At 49.2% G+C, this 21,141-nt stretch overlaps 2 protein-coding genes across 12 annotated transcripts in view; one reads left to right on the forward strand and one right to left on the reverse strand.

Moving 5' to 3' along the window:
- Positions 1–3,616, forward strand: part of KAT7 (lysine acetyltransferase 7) — a 38,802-nt gene extending 35,186 nt beyond the window's left edge. For 8 of the 9 annotated variants that reach the window (XM_066364506.1, XM_066364504.1, XM_066364501.1 and 5 more), the window contains 2 exons: positions 744–850; positions 1,980–3,616. In XM_066364506.1, the coding sequence (XP_066220603.1) occupies positions 744–850; positions 1,980–2,081 (209 nt within the window). In that variant the 3' untranslated portion in view covers positions 2,082–3,616. The remainder of the gene's footprint in view (positions 1–743; positions 851–1,979) is intronic. The other variant, XM_066364499.1, reaches the window with a different exon arrangement.
- A 7,774-nt stretch (positions 3,617–11,390) lies between these two features.
- On the reverse strand, positions 11,391–20,907 carry TAC4 (tachykinin precursor 4). Of its 3 annotated transcripts, none has more exons than XM_066366416.1 (6): positions 20,620–20,907; positions 17,233–17,326; positions 16,498–16,530; positions 15,063–15,122; positions 12,705–12,732; positions 11,391–12,569 (listed from the first exon to the last, which is right to left on the reverse strand). In XM_066366416.1, the coding sequence occupies exons 1-6, from the start codon at positions 20,737–20,739 to the stop codon at positions 12,419–12,421; spliced, it is 486 nt and encodes a 161-aa protein (XP_066222513.1). In that variant the 5' UTR covers positions 20,740–20,907; the 3' UTR covers positions 11,391–12,418. The 3 variants fall into 3 exon arrangements, with proteins under 3 accessions (XP_066222513.1, XP_066222514.1, XP_066222515.1); XM_066366417.1 differs by having other exon boundaries at positions 12,711–12,732; positions 20,620–20,906; XM_066366418.1 differs by lacking the exon at positions 12,705–12,732 and having other exon boundaries at positions 12,434–12,569; positions 20,620–20,902.
- Between the last annotated feature and the right edge of the window lie 234 nt (positions 20,908–21,141).

Genomic DNA, 21,141 nt, shown 5'->3' on the forward strand with positions numbered 1-21,141 from the left:
AAACTACAGCCTGCAGGCCGCATGCGGCCCCCTGAGGCCATTTATCCGGCCACCACCGCACTTCCAGAAGGGGCACCTCTTTCATTGGTGGTCAGTGAGAGGAGCATAGTTCCCATTGAAATACTAGTCAGTTTGTTGATTTAAATTTACTCGTTCTTTATTTTAAATATTGTATTTGTTCCCGGTTTGTTTTTTTACTTTAAAATAAGATATGTGCAATGTGCACAGGGATTTGTTCATATTTTTTTTATAGTCTGGCCCTCCAGCAGTCTGAGGGACAGTGAACTGGCCCCCTGTGTAAAAAGTTTGGGGACCCCTGCTCTAAGGACTGGTGATGTGATTTGGTTTCTCAGCTTTCATGTTGCTAACATTTCAGTTCTTAACAAAAAAAAGTTCAAAAATGAAGAAAAACTTTTTTGAGTCTTTGGCACATACAAGAGCTTCTAAGACATCCCTATATGTTTACACAGAGGTAGAAGAATTTAGTGGTATGTCTGACCTTGATTTCTATCGGGGCAGAGTGGTTTCTTACTGTAATATCTGTCTTCTGTAGTTATTTGGACTGGTCAAATGAATGCTTTTTAAACCCTTTCTGAGCAGGTTGGGTTGGGTATCAAAGGTTCCAACCATTTGGATCCATTAGGGTAACCCTGTAAGGGAGGGGGTGGGGTTGGCTTGGGAGAGGGGAGCTTGATAAGGGAGTCTGCACTTCAGCCAAGTTCTTAGTAGCTCTTCTGTTTCAGAAATTAGCCAAGAAACAGCTGTGAATCCTGTGGACATTGTCAGCACTCTGCAAGCCCTTCAGATGCTCAAGTATTGGAAAGGAAAACACCTAGTTTTAAAGAGACAGGTAAAGTTTTGGGTTTTTTTTTTTTTTTTTTTTTAATTTATTGGGAGTGACACTGGTTAGCAGAATTATATAGGTTTCTGGTGCCCAATTCTACAACACATCTTGGTACTCCGTGTTGTGTGTTCACCAGCCCCGAATCAAGTCTTTGTCCATCTCCATGTATCTCCCGTCTACCCTCCTCCACCTCCCCCCACTCCCTACAGTCACCAGGCTGTTGTCCATGTCCATGAGTTTTTCGTTTTTCTTTTTTCTTTTTCTTTCCTTTGTACTTTTTTGCTCAGCCCTCCAGCCCCCTGCCCCCTGCCGGCTGTCAGTCTCTCTCTATGTTTGAGTCTGAGAAGGTAAAGTTTTTATCAGCTGCTTGCTTGTCCCTTGAGTCCTAGCAAAGCAACGTGAGGCCTTAACACCCTCAAGGCAACTTTTCTTTCTTAAAAGAATTTGACTGTGTGCACCTCTTACATGGTCTGTTTCTCCAGCGGCAGTGGTCCTCCCTCAGGCTTATCTCCCGCTTTCTCTTACCGGAAGCTTTTGGTAAGCTGCTGTCTCATTCAGATGACACAAGTTAAGCAGCTTAGTGAAGCAGCTGTATGCCGGATAGCAACTCCATTATTGGATGATTTCCTTAGATTGGAGAACATTGCCCATCTGTAGAGGGGAGTTAACTCCAGGACTTGTAAGAAATGACGTCTCTGCATCATCTCAGTATGATGGTTGAAGGTTGCAGCCCCATCCCGGTCAGGGCACAGGCAGGACTCAGCCACTGAATGCATAAATGAATGGAACGACAAGTTGATGTTTCTCTTTTTCCCCCTCTTCTCTCTAAAAAATCAATTAAAAAAAGGAAAAAGAAATAACATCTCAACTTAAACCTGTGTTTATTGTTATTTTTTAAAGACTTTATTTATTGATTGTAGGGGAGAGGAGGAGCAGGAAGCGGGAAGCATCAGCTCATAGTAGTTCCTTCTGTGTGCCATGACCGGCACGCGCCTGGGTTTCAAATCGGTGATCTCAGCATTCCAGGTCTTAAACCTTTGGTGACTCCTTCTTTGCTAACAAACATTGTGGAATCCATATATAAAGCCATTTTCTTTGACTGTGTTTAATAACTTTTCCCATTGTTCTCCTTTAGGACCTGATTGATGAGTGGATAGCCAAAGAGGCCAAGAGATCCAACTCCAATAAAACCATGGACCCCAGCTGTTTAAAATGGACCCCTCCCAAGGGCACATAAAGTGACCTGTTACTCTGAGCCAGCGAACCCCAGCAGTAGGAATCCGTACCCTAGGGATCTGTCTGTCATTTCTGTTACTCTTGTGATTGGCAAGTACAGTATCCTTTGGGAAGGCCATGCCCCTCAGGACTGTCCTGGCTCCGACCTTCATGTACACTGCACCCGCTGGTTCTGAGGAACTGTTGTTTCGGCCTCAGTGAGGTTGCCCGGATGGGATCTATATTAGACTTGAGTGCAGGTCCCTCGTAGCACTGACCCAAGGTATTCTGTTTGGTACTGTACCTGTCCAGTCACCGGTTCTTTCCTCATGTTCTCTAGCCCCATGAGGTTGTGTTATGTCTTCTAAACTTTGTAATAGTGCTTCTTCACCTGGTCGCCAGGCCTCCAAATATAGTTGCCACTGCCTGGATCGTTCCAATTATTCCTTCTATGTGTTTTTGGGACGGGCAGGGGAGAGGTAACACTTTGGAGTGTGTGTGCTGAGAGGGGTCCATTCCTTTGGGATTTCCTCTCACTTTAAATCTTTTTCCTCCATTTTTATGGGAAGACCTGTTTTGGTTAAAATCAGGCTGACCAGAGCCAAATAGTGTTGAAGCCCCACCCAGGGTAACAGCACATCACGTGTCCAAGTGAGGTGGAGGTGGTGATTTTGTATTTTGTGTTGCATTCACCTGTGGGCAGTGGGCCATATCTTGGTGGAAGGAAATGAATACTTTTTGCCTCACTGGAAAGTGCTCAGCGGTAAACTTTTTCTTCCCTCTTGACACCCTGCCCCTTTTTACGTTTGCAGGTGCCAAAATAACTTCCTGCTCTCCCTTTCATGCTACACGTTAACTGGTTCATCAACTGCAATCCTTTCCACCAGCACCTGTCCGATACAGCACACCTGTGCTGCCACAGAAGTTGCACTGTTTTTGTCTGAACGTCCTCAGAGTAGGAGAAACCGATTGAAGAGTATCTCAGGCCCTGACTCAAAGAGGCAGAACAGCCACCCGCCATGGGCTGGCTTCTCAGCAGCGCCTCGCCCTCCCTCCAGGACTAAAGTGCTTATGCCCTTCCCAGAGCTCCTCCATTTTCTTTTTGGGATTTGCCACCATCTCCCTATCCTCTGGTCTCCTGTTTTGGGTGATGTTTAAGTGAAGGAAGAGATGCTTCCTCTAATTTCTCTCTGGCCCATTATAACCTGCTATCTTGGGGCAGCTTTTGATGTATGACATGTCATCCTTCCCAACTCGGTCTCCTGCAACACTGCTGTCTTCATGTGGAGCCCTCACCACAATCCTGACTCTGGTCATTTGTGCCTTTCTCTTGTCATCTCTGTACACTACTTGTATTCACTGTGGGTTGGGGGAGCTAATTTTAAGCATGTTCCGTGGCGGCTCCCTGCCAGTTTCAGTGTCACTGTTAAAATTTACTCAAAAGCAGCTTCACTGGGGGTTTTCTTAAGAGGTAATGGCCTTTTACAGAAGCTAACCCTTCCCCACACGTGGTAGAATGTGCTGTTCTATACTCAATAAAGCATGTTCTCTGCTCAAGTCTGTTTCACTCAGGGGCTCTCGTTTGTTATGAAAATGGTACAGCTGGCCAGCTGCTAATGAATGGGAAGTACACCGGGGTCTGTTTTCCCTAGCAGTCGGCTATCTGTTGAGGGATGTGGTTTGGGGCTGTGAAATTTTTTTTTCTCTGATGCAGGGTATCTGTAGAGGGTGTGCTTACTCTGAACTTGTCTAGGTGGTGGAATAAATTCTCTCTGCTTCACTTTGGTCCCAACTAATAGGCATGCCTAGCAAGCACTAGTTAGTAGTATTCATTCTTCCATTCATTTTCTTCTGAATTCAAGGGCAAAGGAACCAGCAGGAAATTAGGATAGGTGGGATACAGTGATACAGGACAGTGGGAACAGGTATCCCTTCTCCAGGCTCATTAGGCAACAGTGAACTGGACCACCTCTAATAACTGACGCAGGTTGCATGGTTTTTCTGGACGTAGCTCTATTTTCCTGTAGCATTTACCCAGTGCAGGAAGAGGGAGGTCGGGCACTTATTCTATGAGGGAAAAAAGGAGAGTAGAAATTGTGTTTCCCGGGGTGGATTTGCTCACCATAGCCAGTAGTGGTGAGCCTAACCCTGCCGGTGAACTAGGTGTCCTTTGCAATGTTTAGAGTCCTGTATGTCAGTGGTCCCCAACCCCCAGGCCATGGACCGGTACCGGTCCGCAGAGAAAATAAGTAACTTACATTATTTCCGTTTTATTTATATTTTAAGTCTGAATGATGTTTTATTTTTTAAAAATGACCAGATTCCCTCTGTTACATCTGCCTAAGACTTTTTTTTTTTTTTTTTTGGTAGTTTTCTGAAGTTGGAAACAGGGAGACAGTCAGACAGACTCCCGCATGCGCCCCACCGGGATCCACCCGGCACGCCCACCAGGGGGCGATGCTCTACCCATCCAGGGCATCCCTCTGTTGCAACCAGAGCCACTCTAGCGTCTGGGGCAGAGGCCAAGGAGCCATCCCCAGCGCCCGGGCCATCTTTGCTCCAATGGAGCCTCGGCTGCAGGAGGGGAAGAGAGAGAGAGGAAGGAGAGGGGGAGGGGTGGAGAAGCAGATGGGCGCCTCTCCTGTGTGCCCTGGCTGGGAATCGAACCCGGGACTTCCGCATGCCAGGCCAACGCTCTACCACTGAGCAAACCTGCCAGGGCCAAGACTCACTTTTGATGTTTGTCTCAGTCACGTGATACATTTATCCATCCCACCCTAAAGGCTGGTCTGTGAAAATATTTTCTGACATTAAACCAGTCCGTGGCCCCAAAAAGGTTGGGGACCACTGCTGTATGTCACTTAGGAGGGGTGGGGGATGGCATGAGAGAAGCTTAAGGTAATATAAAAAGACCTTTAACATTTATTGTAGGAAGATGTGTGCCCAAATCTCCCTGTTCTAGATCATTTGCATCAAAGAGGGATTATGCTCTCACATTTGGGAAAAAATAAGACCATGAGAATGGAATGTTGAGAGGTCAGGGCACTTGAAGTTTTGTGCATAGTCCAGGTCAGGGGGAGTCAACCTTTTTATACCTACCGCCCACTTTTGTATCTCTGTTAGTAGTAAAATTTTCTAACCGCCCACCAGTTCCACAGTAATGGTGATTTATAAAGTAGGGAAGTAACTTTATAAAATTTATAAAGCAGAGTTACAGCAAGTTAAAGCATATAATAATAATTACGAAGTACTTTATGTCGGATTTTCGCTAAGTTTGGCAGAATAAATCTTTATAAAACAACTTACTATAGTTAAATCTATCTTTTTATTTATACTTTGGTTGCTCTGCTACCACCCACCATGAAAGCTAGAACGCCCACTAGTGGGTGGTAGGGACCAGGTTGACTACCACTGGTCCAGGTCCCTAACTTTTTTTTTTTTTAATTTTTATTTATTTATTTATTTTAAGACTTTATTCATTTTAGAGAGGAGAGAAGGAGGAGAGAGAGAGAGAGAAAGAAGAGAGGAGGAGCAGGAAGCATCAGCTCCCATATGTGCCTTGACCGGGTAAGCCCAGGGTTTTGAACCAGCGACCTCAGCATTCCAGGTCGATGCTTTATCCACTGTGCCACCACAGGTCAGGCTCCCTAACTTTTTTGTGTGTGAGAGAGTGACAGGGACAGACAGGAAGGGAGAGACATAAGAAACAGTTGTTTTGTTTTTTTTACAGAGACAGGAATAGATAGGGACAGACAGACAGGAACGGAGTGATGAGAAGCATCAATCATTAGTTTTTCGTTGCGACACCTTGGTTGTTCATTCATTGCTTTCTCATATGTGCCTTGACCGTGGGCCTTCAGCAGACCGAGTAACCCCTTGCTGGAGCCAGGGGCTTTGGGTCCAAGCTGGTGAGCTTGTGCTCAAACCAGATGAGCCTGCACTCAAGCTGGCAACCTCAGGGTCTCGAACCTGGGTCCTCGGCATCCCAGTCCGTCGCTCTATCCACTGCGCCACCGCTTGGTCAGGCAAGAGAAGCATTAGTTCTTTGTTGCAGCTCCTTAGTTGTTTATTGATTGCTTTCTCATATGTACCTTGACCAGGGTGGGGATAGGTGGCGGGTTCCAGTAGAGTGAGTGGCTCCTTGCTCAAGCCAGCGACCATGGGGTCATGTCTATCTATGATCCCATGCTCAAGCCAGTGACTTTGGGGTTTCAAACCTGGGTCCTCTGTGTCCCAGGTCTCTGCGTTATCCACTGCACCACCACCTGGTCAGGCTGTTTTTATTTTATTTTATTTTTTTAGGCTTTATTCATTTTAGGGGTGGGGAGCAGGAAGTATCAACTCCCATATGTGCCTTGGCTGGGCAAACCTAAGGTTTTGAACTAGTGACCTGAGTGTTCCAGTTTGGTGCTTTATCCACTGCGCCATCACAGGTCAGGCCAGGTCAGGTCCCCAACTTCTGATTGCCACCCTTCTTTCTTCACCTAAAAATGCAGTAAGTTCACAATACCATTAATAGATTCTGCAACTTCAAGGACATGATGTTTAACCAAACCAATTGTACCATAGGCTAGTTGATATAAACTATAAACGAGAGTTAAGTTCCTGCAACATCTCATCAGCGTAAAATAAAATGACATTGAACGAGACTATTACTCGAGGACCTGCTGTAAAAGGAAGATTTCTCTGGTTTAAGTCAGGTGTAATGGAGTAAACTTTCAATAGGACTGTCTTATACCTTCTGTCCCTTCTGTTAGCTACAGAGAGCTGCTCAGTTGCTCAGGCTCCGTTAGACGAGCAAGTCTGCAGCTCTTCCCGGATCCAAGTCTGAGCGCTTCCTGAAACCCCCTGACTGGAAGCGCTCGACATCCGGGGGAGGAAGGGAGCTGTAGCGCGTGCTGGCTGCTTTCTGTAGGCTTGGCACGGCACGTGCCAGGACCTGCACGCTGCCTCTGACCCTCACGTTAGCCCCGTGCAGTAGACATTCACCCTGGTTTTGCAGAAGGAAACGAACCCAAGGTGACAACACAGCAACAAAGCCAGAAATATTTCGGTCTAACTTGGGAACCCACACCCTCCTCTATCATTTGCTTTCTCTGCTTTCTTGATCCTTGGATCATCAATCATCTTCTGGTTAGATTTCCTGGCTTTAGCCACAGGCTCCCATGCTTCTAGTGGCTTCCACTGCAAGAAAAATAGTAAAACTGGTAAAAACTTTCAGAAGAACTGAATTTAGTTGATTCTGTTGGCAGCAGTCGGGGGCCACAGACCTTAAACCAGGAAGTGAATGCTGCGCCTGTTCTGGCCCTGCCTCTGACTGAGGAATCAAGTGTTTAGTCAGCACTGTTCCTTTACTTAACACGGTGTCTCCGGTCCTCGCCGCAACCCCACTGTGAGGGGTGTTCCATCCCTTCACATGAGAAAACCTGAGGCTCAGAGGTCTTGCTGCTGAGACAGGAACAGAACCAGAGCCCTGCTTCTCTGGTACCGAGTTCCACACTTGACAGCGCCACTGTGAATCATCTGATGGCTCTGCCCGTTCTCCCATTTCTCACCAGGGAACGATGAGTCATGTTAAGTGACTTAACAATATGGTGTGCCCTTCATATAGCAAGATGATGCTTTTGACTTGTCCTCAGCTTTGGTTTGTCCCTGTAGTTCTGGGCAGGGTGCCTAGCTGGGGTTAGGGATGTCCTGAAGTGGAGTTCATGGAAGCCAGTTCAGATCAAGGTTGAGAGGACGAATGGAAAGCCAGCGTGGAGAAACACCACAGTCTGCTTACAGTACACATTCCTTCTCGAACAGGAGATAAACGAGAAGTGGCTTTGGATGTGTGTGTATTAGTGACCTCCGGGGTGTCCTAAACATGCCTGCCTGCCTCTGATGAGCCTGAGGACATCAAAGGAACTTGGTTTAGGAGAGGTGCTAAGACAAGCAGCACAGGTCAGCAGTGATCCTTGCTTTTGAAAATCTTTAAGTATTGGGTCTTTTTAATGAAAATCTGCACACATTTGTGTATATTTGAAAAATCGAGCCCTTGAAGTCCATTCCTGGGCTGGCATTAAGAAATAAGGTACTTGCCTGACCAGGCGGTGGCGCAGTGGATAGAGCGATGGACTGGGATGCAGAGGACCCAGGTTCAAGACTCCGAGGTCACCAACTTGAGCACGGGCTCATCTGGTTTGAGCAAAAAGCCCACCAGCTTGAGCCCAAGGTCGCTGGCTCAAGCAAGGGGTTACTCGGTCTGCTGAAGGCCTGCGGTCAAGGCACATATGAGAAAACAATCAATGAACAACTAAGGTGTTGCAACGCGCAATGAAAAACTAATGATTGATGCTTCTCATCTCTCTCCGTTCCTGTCTGTCTGTCCCTGTCTATCCCTCTCTCTGACTCTCTGTCTCTGTAAAAAAAAAAAAAAAAAAAGAAGAAGGTACGCTGGTTTGAGAAAGCAGGAATCCTGCTTCCTGCCGCCTTCACTCACCACAAGGCCCGTTCTCGGTGTGGGCAGCTCAGGCACCCTCCCTGAAGAGGGAAAATGGCAACTAGGGCGAGGCCTGGGTCCCTGGCTCCAACATTAGTTACCTTACGGCCTCACTGCACATGTGCACAAAATGCTGTACAGGGTTGTTGTTTTTTTTGTCGTCGTTATGTTTTTTGCTTATTAATGAGAAGAAAGTAAAAACTAAATGTGTGTTAGAGGAATTCTAGAATTTTAGAAACTACCTTTAGCTATGCATTGGGATCATGGAATTACAGAATCGAATCTCCTCTGGTTTACCCCAGCACTGTTTGCTACAAACATGTATGACAGCCCCTTCCAGACTCTCCTACTGTTGGGGGCAGTATAATTGCCCACTTCCTTTGTGGCATCTTCAACAAAATGCCAATGCGTGTTGCTGAGGAGGAAACAAAGGACTTCCCGGTGATGAATAATGTCCCTGGAGCTGAAACATGAGTTTGTCCCCTCTGTCTTGTGCAATACCTGTAGGTGCAGGTCGTGCTGCCACTGTGGCGGGGTTTGGGGGTTTATTTGTGCCCAAGAGAGGAGAAAATAACCCGTGCGGTTGCGCAACTGGCTCCCTCGTTCCTCTCAGATGTTCTGTGTGAGATGTAAACACCTTTCTTCTCGACAAGTCCTGTTCGTTCCAGGAAGTCAGTCTCAACTGAGTATTTGTTTCTGGGAATACCTTGCCTTGTATTTATTGCAAAGTTATTAAAAACCTACACTTAATCTTACAAAAAAGGTGTGGTACGCCATCTCCAGAGATGGCCACCAGCAGTCTGTCCCTTCTCTGATGGGTGTACTGCTCCTTGCAATGAGAGATCAATATTTCCTTCTCGAGTGTGAACAGGACTTTTGACTAATTGAATGTGGCAGAAGCAATATTCTGGCAGCTTCCACTTTTGCTCATGGAAATCAGCTGACATGTTTTCAAACCAGAATCTTGAGCTGGACTGAGTATTTTTTTGTGAGGGACCAGCTAAGAGACACCATGTGTAGGAGAGCCAATACGCTGCTGGCAGTAGCACCGACAATCCAAATGCCACCCCCCCGGCCGAGTACAGCCTTCAGAGTGCTCCTGCTGATGTTACATGAAGCCAAAGAAACATCCATCTGGCTCCTGCCAGCCTACACACGTGTGAGAAACTATTGTAAGCCATTGTTTTAGGGTGGTTGGATAACAGCAATGGGTAAATGAAAGAAGAGGACTAAGTGGCCAAATTAACACTAAAAGGCTGCTATTCTGTTTGGTCTTGTAGGTTCCATTAACCACTTGCCTGTGATTGGAAGCCAGATGTGCCCAGAAAAGGGACATCGCCTTGTGTAACTGCAGGGGACACTACTCAGATTCCATAAAGTGGCCGTCAGCCACTTCAACCCATTTGGTCATTCAGCATATCTCAGCTTGTCAGTCACATTGCTTCTGAGCTCTCTGCCCAGCCTTAGAATTCTTGGCTACCTCCTTACGCGAGTGGAGCAGGAAAAGCGACTATCCTCCTATGGAAACGTGGCTCATCACTTTCCTGCTCAAGAATTGACATGACTTCCCATCGCTCACTGGGTTAAGCTCACGTTCTGTGTGGGGAACAGTCTGAGGGGGGTCTGGCAGTAAGATGGAAGCAAGGAGGTCTGTTGGGAGGCTGCTGTCAGGATTAAGGATGGCTCATACTAATGGCGGTAGTGGAGGTGGCAGGAAGATGAGCTCGAGGTAGATTTTGGCAGAACCAGCAACCGGGGGATGTGTTAAATGTGGGGAGTGAGGCGGTAACTCCCAGGTTTCTAGGAGTGTGTTTGTAGAGATGCCGACGACCGGAGGAGCTTTGAGGCAGCAGGTCAAGAGTTAAGCGGATATGTTTGAGAATGAAGGGACCTGTGTTCCACAGTCAGTAGCTGCTGTTCCTTATTTCGGTTACTTGTATTAAGTTCGGCTCCTTCATGTTTCTCTACTACTGTCAGACTCCCTGAGGACAGGAAGTGCAAGTCCTTTGTCAGAACGATTTTAGATACCAGGCACTATTGTTGGCACCGGGGTAAAGACAAGGAAGATGTGTTTCATGTAAAGTGCTATAATGGAAGAATGCAAAATGCTTTGGGAACTTCCCTCCCGAGGAGGGAGCCAATGTGTCGTTCCTGGACGCAGGAAGCTTTACGGAGACGCTGACCTCTGGGCAAGCATTCACCGGACTGGGGAGAGAATGGCAGGTGCAGAAAGCAGAAGCTTAGCGAACACAGTGGGTGTGAGAAAGATGACTGGAGAGCAGGGCGTGGCCTCTACACCAAGCGGGTTCATCCCAACCGCAGTTCTTCAAGGGCAAATTGTAGTCTCAGATTTCATACTCCCAGTCCCGTCTGAATTTCTAGTGAAGTGCTGGCACATAGAGGAAGCTCGCTAAATATTTCCTAAACACCCTAAACTTCAAACAGAAGCATAAAATCTTTAACCCTCTTTGCCAGTCCTCCAGGTTGGGTTGTTAGTGAGCCACCTCTTGGGACTGACCAGAGCGTGGGGCAGGGTGAGGGGAGAGAACGGCGGGGATGCCTGCTGGTCGGCAGGTCAGCAGTAGACAGAATGAGAAGCTCGGTGACCAGGAAACTCTGCCGTTGTGTTGGGAGCAGGCTTGTGCTGTTCCCACTCCTGTATTTCTCACTGGACATGGGTAAAGTGTGAGCATCTCTAGAGAAAAGAAGCCTGAGATTTATTCAGAGCTTACGATGAACAGTTTTTTTTAAAATTTTTTTATTTATTCATTTTAGAGAGGAGAGGGAGAGAGAGAGGAGAGACAGAGAGAGAGAGAAGGGGGGGAGGAGCTGGAAGCATCAACTCCCATATGTGCCTTGACTAGGCAAGCCCAGGCTTTCGAACTGGCGACCTCAGCATTTTCAGGTCGACGCTTTATCCACTGCGCCACCACAGGTCAGGCACAATGAACAGTCTTAAGACAGATTGTTTCCTTACGGATTGAAGAGAAGGATCCTGCTGGTTGTGCTGGCACCATTTAGCTCCTTAAATGGCCTGGGCTTGTCTAAAATCCTTGGTACCGGGTGAAAGGCCTGCCCTCTCCACCAATGCCTCCTTCTTTCCCATCTTGCCGTCCTTTTAAACAGCTTAGTGCCACACCCTCTCCCCCCAAGATTCAGGTCCCCCAAAACACTTTTAACACAATTCCTTCTTTTTAGAGAGAGACACAGAGAGGTCAGTGTTATATAGCCTAGTGAATTAATGAACCTCCTTTACTGCTAAACCCCCAAAGCTCCCGACAACTTGATGGTCAGTACCTAAGTTTGCCCTCTTGGGTTTTATTCTGGTTGATGTGCCCCTTTCTAAGCATCCTGAGGTCCTCTGTGTCTCACCTGCCTACCAACCACGGGGGCAGGGACAATGGTCTTCCCATCAGGCTGGGTTCTCCCTGAGGGTGGGAAGTGTTTCATTCCTCTAGAGCCCTTTTGAGTCCTCAGGGACGACTGATTGCCTGTGTCCTGACAGCAAAGCAGTTACTTATACAAGAAAATTGATGAAGGGCTTGGGACCCAATTCTTCAGTTCAGAAGACACGTGGATTTGGGTCCTTGAGATCATGACAGTGGGCAGGGAGGGATGTCTGAATTCAGGCAGGGGCTGTCCTTACCTGTGTTGCAGACCTGTTTGCCCACCCAAGGGTAGGGGGCAGGGCTGTTTAGTATTGCCCTTTACAATTCTGGAAAGGGCCTTCTGGCCTGCTGATGTGACAAGCTGCTAGGCAGGGTGCAGAGTCCGGCTGTTCCTGCCCTCTGCCCAGTACTGGAGAAGAAGCCATGTGTTCATTCATTTATTGAGCCCCTACTATGTTCTGGGCACAGGAGATTAATAAGGGGTGAGAGTCAATCAGCCATGCCGTGAAATAAGAGCTCCGAGTGCTGAGGGGGGACACAGTTGCTCAGATTGGGGTTGTGACACTGCACATTTATGCACCACCGACCGCTGCTTGAGACCGCACGTCCTGGAAGGAACCCCGCTGAGTTCATTGCGAGCCTGCGGGGACATGGCAGTGTTGATCACAGGACACACACAATGGGGGAGACTGGGTCCGGCTGACTGGTCAGCTGTAACACCTGGGTATGGAGAAGGGGTTTCATCCTCTGGGAAGCACGTGGTGGGGGCTCTCACTCTGACCCGTGGTCCTCATCCTCTCCGCCTGGGAAGGGTTGTGTACATGGACAGTGGTTAGGGGAGTCTTGCTCCTCCACCCTTAGAGGACTTCCCTAGTTACTCCACTCCAGACCCCCCATTTCCCTAACTCATGTTTTTCCAGATGTAGGTATCTAGGGTGATCAAATTACAGGCTCATCTGCCCTATTTTCCTCTGCTCAGTCGTACTCACCACCAGAGCATGCGCAAAGCCAACCCTCAGTTATCCTATCTAAAGGAAGAGAAGTGCTAATCCAGTATTAAAATCCCAAAGGCCTTCCTGGGGACGTGAAAAGTGCCTTGGACAAGGAAAAGGAGACACAGCTTTTAGTCCTGGCTCTGTCATCAGCTCACTGTGTGTCTTTGGGCAAGTTGCTTTCCGTTCCTGAAAAGTGACTTAATGTTCCTGCCCACACTGGGCATGAGGGACATTCATTTCCATTTCAGTATTGGGGTGATTTCCATGGCACTTCGAATGGAATGGCTTAACCACTTAGGAAAAACAAAACATCTCAAGGAGAAATAGAGGACTTCCCCATCTTTATTCCGAAAAGCCTGTGTTGGAAGGAGTAGGTGCTCTGTTAGGAAAGTGAGAGAGGGGACCAGAAGTCTGCCGCTCCTGGGGCAGAGGCCAGGCACTACCGAAGGCTTGCTGGAGTCAGGATCTCTGACCCGCTGGGGCACCCCCGCCCCTCAGCTTGTGATGGCTAGTTGAGCTCTTGATCTTTCCCTGAGACTGAGTCACTTGTCTCCTTTCATGCCTTTTCATTTACTGAGACCTACATAGCCTTGGACCTATTGGGGTGTGGTGTTAGTTGATAACTGCTTAGAGTGTTACCCTTCCCAGGGTGATTTACACTTCTGTACAATTGTTTTTTTTGTTTTCCTTACATTTTTGTTGCGACACCTTAGTTGTTCATTGAGTGCTTTCTCATATGTGTCTTGACCACGGGCCTTCAGCAGACTGAGTAACCCCTTGCTCGAGCCAGCGACCCTGGGTCCAAGCTGGTGAGCTTTTGCTCAAACCAGACGAGCCCGTGCTCAAGCTGGCGACCTCGGGGTCTCGAACCCAGGTCCTCTGCATCCCAGTCTGACGCTCTATCCACTGCGCCACTGCCTGGTCAGGCTACAATTGTTAAAGACAGAAAATATCTTAAGACTAAAGGCATGGGCCCTGGCCGGTTGGCTCAGTGGTAGAGCGTCAGCCTGGCATGTGGAAGTCCCGGGTTGGATTCCCGGCCAGGGCACAAAGGAGAAGCGCCCATCTGCTTCTCCACCCTTCCCCCTCTCCTTACTCTCTGTCTCTCTCTTCCCCTCCCACAGCCAAGGTTCCATTGAAGCAAAGATGGCCCGGGCGCTGGGGATGACTCCATGGTCTCTGCCTCAGGCGCTAGAGTGGCTCTGGTTGCAACAGTTACGCCCCAGATGGGCAAAGCATCACCCCCTGGTGGGCATGCTGGGTAGATCCCGGTCAGGAGCATGTGGGAGTCTGCCTGACTGCCTCCCCGTTTCCAGCTTCAGAAAAATACAAAAAAACAAACAAACAAACAAAAAACGACTAAAGGCATGCCTGACCTATGGCAGTGGATAAAGCGTTGACCTGGAATGCTGAGGTCGCAGGTTTGAAACCGTGGGCTTGCCTGGTCAAGGCACATGCGAGAAGCAACCACTACTAGTCAAGTCGATGCTTCCTGCTCCCCCTCCTCTTTCTCTCTCCTCTCTTAAAAAAAAAAAATCAATAAATAAAATATTTTTTAAAAAAGACTAGGCCTGACCATTGGTGGCGCAGTGGGTAAAAACGTCGACCTGGAATGCTGAGGTCACGAGTTCGAATCCCTGGGCTTGCCTGGTCAAAGCACATGTGGGAGTTGATGCTTTCTGCTCCTCCCCCCTTCTCTTTCTGTCTCCTCTCTCTAAAAAAATGAATAAATAAAATCTAAAAAAAAAAAAAAAACACCTCTAAGAAAAGACTAACGGCAAAACTTTCTAATGATAAACAATTAGTGAGGGAACAAGAGGGACGCTACAGGATCTGGGAAACCACATCATTCTCTGTGGCCTTAGCTGGCCCTGCCAGAGGGGGACAGAGTGAACCTGGGTGTGTGGAGGGTGGAGAGAGTGCGGCTTCAAGGCTACGTCTGTTTCAGGCCTGGATCATCAAAGGGATCACCTCCCTGTACCTCAACTGCTCTCTTCTGTGGGGGTCTCTGCCTAATGGCTTGTGGGGAGTCTATTCTGTCTGTCCAGCTGTGTGGGCCCCACCATGGAGACTGACAGAAAAGGGTCTGGTTAACTTCCTCAGGATGCCCTGGCAATCCACTAGAGACTCTCACCTACCTTCAGTAGATGGTCCTGTCCTGCCCAGGAGGTCCTGGGCCATCTGTCCTCGCCGATGCCCTGGTAATGGAGAGAGGAGAGAGAAGAAAGAGGGGAAAGTGCAGCAGAGGAAGGCTGTCTTGGGACACAAGGGCAGGGGCGGGAACTCATAAATGGAGTCATTTTTCAATCACTCTAGGAGTTGAGGAAAAACCATGGGTTGGTTCATATTCTCACTGATTCATTCATTGATTCCTTCTTTCTTCTCCATTCTCCCTCTCTTCTGCCCTTTCTTCCACAAACACCTAGCGGGTACCTTTTATGGAAACTGCTGGGTGTTGTGGATACAGAGGAGATGGCAGATCCGCTACCTGACTGTGGGAGGGTTCCCACTCTAGGGACCCCAGCTGTGTCACCCAGCAGGACAGTGTGGTGTGCCAAGGACAGCATCGTGCCCAGGCCCTGGAGACAAGCTCCATCTCGTCAGGGAAGGTGGTCAGGGAAGGAGAGATGGGCTGGGAGTCAAGTCAACGAAGGTAGCCCCGGGGGATGTGCTGAGTCCTTAGGGCATTGCCCTCGATCCTGAGAGCTCTAGGGGTGAGGGGTGGTCGGGGGAGGGTGGGTCAAGGTTGGTTGGTTTTCTTTTGGTTTTGTTTTTCCCTTTTCACCAAGGGGTTTTTGGCAGGGCACTGGCTGCTCAGATTTGCACTTTTTTTTTTGTTTGTTTGTTTTTTTGTATTTTTCTGAAGCTTGTAATGGGGAGAGACAGTCAGACAGACTCCCGCATGCGCCCGACCAGGATCCACCCGGCACGCCCACCAGGGGCGACCGCTCTGCCCCTCTGGGGCGTGGCTCTGTTGCGACCAGAGCCACTCTAGTGCCTGGGGCAGAGGCCAAAGAGCCATCCCCAGCGCCCGGGCCATCTTTGCTCCAATGGAGCCTTGGCTGCAGGAGGGGAAGAGACAGACAGAGAGGAAGGAGAGGGGGAGGGGTGGAGAAGCAGACGGGCGCTTCTCCTGTGTGCCCTGGCCGGGAATTGAACCCGGGACCTCTGCACGCCAGGCCGATGCTCTACCACTGAGCCAACCGGCCAGGGCCAGATTTGCACTTTTAAGACCCTCGAAGGCGCAAGATAGGAAATGAATTAATTAGTTAATAAATTTTCCCAGGCTTTAGGTAAAAATTACCCAAGGTAGTTTTGAACCTTTGGAAGAACTGAAACCATCTCGTTTTTTCCTATCCCTACACCTGCTCTCTAGGCATGCACAGACCACCCCTCTGAGGAAGCGGCCAGGAAGCCGAGCATGTGGCCAAACCTCGCCGGCCCCACCCTTGGCAATGCTGGCCTGGCCTGTGTGGCCAGAGCTCCTCCCCCCACCTTTCTCACTTGTTAGAGGTCAGGACAATTCGACCCTCCCAGGGAGCATGCTGAGTGAACCGTCTGGACAACACTTACCCATTTTCCTCTCTGGCTGGATAGGGGGTATTCCTGGGGGACAGAGAAGAAGGGAATGAGGGCTGTACCACTTCTGTGGGGGCTGGGTGAGGGAGGAGGGTTCATGGCTCTTTGGGGCTCAATGCCCCTATACCCTGTGTGCCAGGTCTTTTTTTAAAAAAAGATTTTATTTATTCATTTTAGAGAGGGGGAGGGAAGAACAGGAAGCATCAACTCCCATATGTGCCTTGACCAGGCAAGCTCAGGGTTTCAAACCTGCAACCTCAGTGCTCCAGGTCGACGCTTTATCCACTGCGCCACCACAGGTCAGGCAGGGTTTTGTTGTTTTTTTTTTTTTAAAGATTTTATTTATCGATTTTACAGAGAGAGGAGAAAGAGGAAGGTGGGGATAGGAGCGGGAAGCATCAACTCATAGTTGCTTCTCTTGTGTGCCTTGACCGGGCAAGCCCAGGTCTTCAAACGGGCAACCTCAGCATTCTAGGTCAACACTCGACTCACTGAGCCGCCACAAGTCAGGCTGTGCGCCAGGGTTTACTGGCCTAATGAACACTCTCCAAAGTGCCCAGGTTTGGATGATAATTATATGGACACTGTACCCACCTCATCGCATGAGCGACCCCTACTGGCCTGGAGTAAGGAACTCAGTCCTGGGTTTTAAGCTAGGAATCCTGCTTGGGGTAACAACCCACTCAGAATCACTCCTCCAATGGGCACCCGCCTACCTTTGTCACTCACCTCCCACCTTCTTCCCCATCAGACCAAAGAACTGCCTCGTTTGGCCCCTCTTCGCCTCCTGAAACTGGAGCTGAATGCTGGGGACAACAGTGTCCTGAAAAAGCAGAGAGTCTGTTAGAGTTGGAGGTGAGGAGACAGGGAGGGCAGCGGAGCAGCGACGGTGTCAATAACACTTGCTCTGTGCTGGCACTGGTTGCATATTTTACACAGCACCGTGCCGTACCAATAATTAATGGCCAACATTTCACCCACTATGTTCTGGGTTCTGTTCTAAGCACTTTAACACAGTAATTCCATTTAATCCTCACCAAAATCCTGTGAAGTAAGTACTATTAAGTATAAAATGATGACCCTTTTTTTTTTTTTTTTACAGAGACAGAGAGAGAGATAGATAGGGACAGACAGACAGGAACAGAGAGAGATGAGAAGCATCAATCATTAGTTTTTCGTTGCAAGACCTTAGTTATTCATTGATTGCTTTCTCATATGTGCCTTGACCGGGGGCCTTCAGCAGACTGAGTGGCCCCTTGTTCAAGCCAGCGACCTTGGGTCCAAGCTGGTGAGCTTTGCTCAAACCAGATGAGCCCGCGCTCAAGCTGGCGACCTCGGGGTCTCGAACCTGGGTCCTCCGCATCCCAGTCCGACACTCGATCCACTGTGCCACTGCCTGGTCAGGCTGGTGACCCATTTTATAGATGAAAGCGCCAAGGCACAGAGAGATGAAATAGTTTGTCCAAGATCACCAGCTTGGAAATGAGAGATGGCGTAAGAACTTGAAGCCAAATCATCTGCCTCAGAGGCTCCAAGACAATAGTCATAATTTCATTTACTCTTCACAACCTCCCTATGAAGCAGGGACTGTGATTTATTCCCATTCTCTAGATGGGGAAACTGAGGGTTATAGAGGTTAAGTGATTTGCCCAAGATCACATAGGAATTGGTAGAGCCAGGATTTAAACTCAGGAAGTCTGGCTGCAGAGCCCGGGTTCTGCTCCATCTTGGGAAATGTCTCCCACATAGACAAAGAGGGGACAGCTGATGACCTCAAGATGGGCACCCAGTAGGCAAGGTGCAACTGCTTCCTCTTCCAACCCCACTCTGGTCTCCTCTCTTCCCCAGGCATTCTACCATTGTCCCAGATTTACCCTGCCCTAAAGCCTGGGCCTATCAGTACCATGACATGTGGCTTGGGGTGGAGGTCACTACTCTGGGCAAAGACCTTTTTATTCTTGAGTTAATGTGGTGACAGTTCTGGACCAAGGGCTGTGGATTAACGTTTTCATTCCTCTGTTAGCCTTGGCCAAAATTCTCTCCCTCTCTAGCTCTTCCTAAGAGGGGGAGCGTCACAGTGGGTGACATTCATTAGACCTTCCCACCTCTGCGTGCCCAGTGTCTGAAACAGCACCTGGTAGGCTCCGAAGCCCAGCACGTGTGCGATGCAGAACACTCCCCTTTCCCTGACAGTCTGGGGAGAGGGCAGAGTATGGGGCCTCCTATGTCAGGAAGGCTGAATACAGGCAAACAAAGTGATGAAGCCACTGGCCAAGAGCCTGGGACCTGGGTGGGATCAGGGCTTCCCCTTCCTTCCCCAGTGCCCCCGGGGAAGTGTTGGGCCCTCAGGAACCAGCAGGGACCTAGCTAGGGTGCAGAGGAAGCCCCTGAGCCTCTCATAGCTCATTTTGTCCCAACCTTCAGGAGTAGGAGTGGATTTTTTTCTTAGACTTGGACTAATTCAGTCACTTCCAATCTGTCTCCACCCCAGGACATCAGTGGCTGGGGCAGCTGTCTCGGGCTGGAGTCGCCTAGCCTGGCCAGAAACCGGAAAAGTCTCTTTGGAGATTTGGACCCATTTCTAAAAACCTCATGAAAACCACTTTGCCTTGGTAAAAGGCAGCTGTCAAATGCATGGGAGCTGGGGAGAATGTCTATTTATAAATTAAATAAGACTCATCTTTCTCTTACCTATTGGGTTTTGGGGGAGGGGATCTTAGAGACATCCTTCCCTTTCACTGGGGAAGGTCCTGTCCCTCTCCAATCCCCCTCCTCATCCATTTAACCAAAATCACTCTCTCTAAGGATAACTGCGGGCAGGGGCACGCAGAGAGCTAGGGAGGTGATCGTATGGTCCCCGACAGTGCCTCCATTCCTTTTGTGACCTCACTCATGTTAATGGTCCTGTGTTCTAAGCCCGGTGCCTCGGGAAGCAGGATGAGACAAGCTGAACGAGGGTAGAGGAGAATGAGCAGTAGACCAGCTGCAGGGTGAGGTGCTTGCAGGTAGAAAGCCCACTAGTTGAAGCTGATGTTTCCCCTGTGGCTGCATAGAGAGCTCCCGTCACACTCTTCTGCCCCGTGCCGGGGTCAGGCCTCCTGATGTTTGGCACAGACTCCATAATTCCCCCTCCCCCAATTTTACAAGTGAAGGAGCTGATGTCTGGAGAGCAGCAGTGACCTTCCCAAGGTCACACACATTCAGTGGAGAAGCTGAGACTTGAACCCAGGCCTCCCCATTCTGTTATCTTTTCAACTGCACACTTCCACGTTCAGACAAACCAGGGAGCCAACCCACCATGAATGGCGGTTCCTTCGCTGGCTGTTCCTGTGGCCCCAGTGTCCTCACCATCCTGGGACTGGGAGGAGCCAGCTTGGCCTTGTCCCACGGTCCACCCACTGGAAGCCTTCCCTGAGCCCTGGTCCTGCTGTCTCTGGTCTGTTGGTCTCTCTCCCCTAGCTGATTAGAAGCTCCCCAAGGTCAGGGTCTCTGTCTCCCATACCAGATGGGGGTAGGATGCAGGTGCTAGGTCTCTAAACTCTAGATTTCTCCCCATTGACAGTACTCAAGTCAGTCTAGTAGAAGAGTGACAAAGCAGTACTTGTCAGGAAATGAGAATTTCTACACGTGAGACAAAACAGTGAGCCTGCCCCAAGTTGCTCCTTCGAAATTCTGGAAAATGTCCTTTGATGCCCAGATGTACAGAATCAGACCTTGGGCAAGGTATGCAGTTGCGCTTTCAAAGGTACATAGGCTTGAACAAACTGCTTGACCTTCCTGTGCCTAAGTCTCCGTATCTGTGAACTGATATGATAGTTTCCCTGTAGAGTTGATATGGGAATTAAATGGGTTATTAATATTTATGAAGCATTTAGGACATTTATATTAAATCTTTCTCTCTCTGTCCTTTTCTCTCTCTCTCTTTCTCTCTGTGTCACTCCCCATAGGCATGTGTCCCTTTGGAGCCCAGTTGGGCCAGGGGCCATAGCCTTGAGGTTGCCTACACAGGGAGTCAGGCAACCTGCCTCGCAGTGGACAGCCCACTCTCCTGGCAGCTGCAGAGGGGACCCTCCACCCCCTCAACCATGCAGCATCCCTGTCTTTCCCCCAAATTACCTCCAGGGTCAGGGTTACCCAAGACCCTGCTTCAGCACTGCCAAGTGCCAGTTTCTTGTCACCTGCCACAGTGCATGCAGACAGCCCCATCAGGAGAAGCGGGGTGAAGCAGAACAGCATGGTGAGTGCTGCTCTGTGCTGGGACCCTCTGAGTGCCTCTCAGCCTGAAGATGTCACTTCCAGCAGGCCCAGTCCTCTCTCTGGCTCCTCTCCTGTAGGTGAGGGAAGCGCCACCTGTTCCTTGCCCTTCCAGCTACCCAGCTTCTTCCTTCAGCTTATCTGACCTCCCAGGGACATTTCTTGTGACTCCCCTCCTTCCCTGGCTGGAAAGGCCAATGATATCAGGACGCTCAGAGGAGGGACCAGACCTCTTCCACCCACCGCTGCCACCCAAGTATCTGATTCCAGGGCTTAGTTAGCACTCTGATGCAACAGCGGCCTCACCTTTGGCTGCGTTCCCTCTGGTGGCAGGTGTACAATAGGGCAGTGTGTGGGATCTGGTGCTTCCAGCTTCCTGGCTAG

The sequence above is a fragment of the Saccopteryx leptura genome, chromosome 2, assembly GCF_036850995.1.
Source record: "Saccopteryx leptura isolate mSacLep1 chromosome 2, mSacLep1_pri_phased_curated, whole genome shotgun sequence".
Classification (NCBI taxonomy): Eukaryota; Metazoa; Chordata; class Mammalia; order Chiroptera; family Emballonuridae; genus Saccopteryx; species Saccopteryx leptura.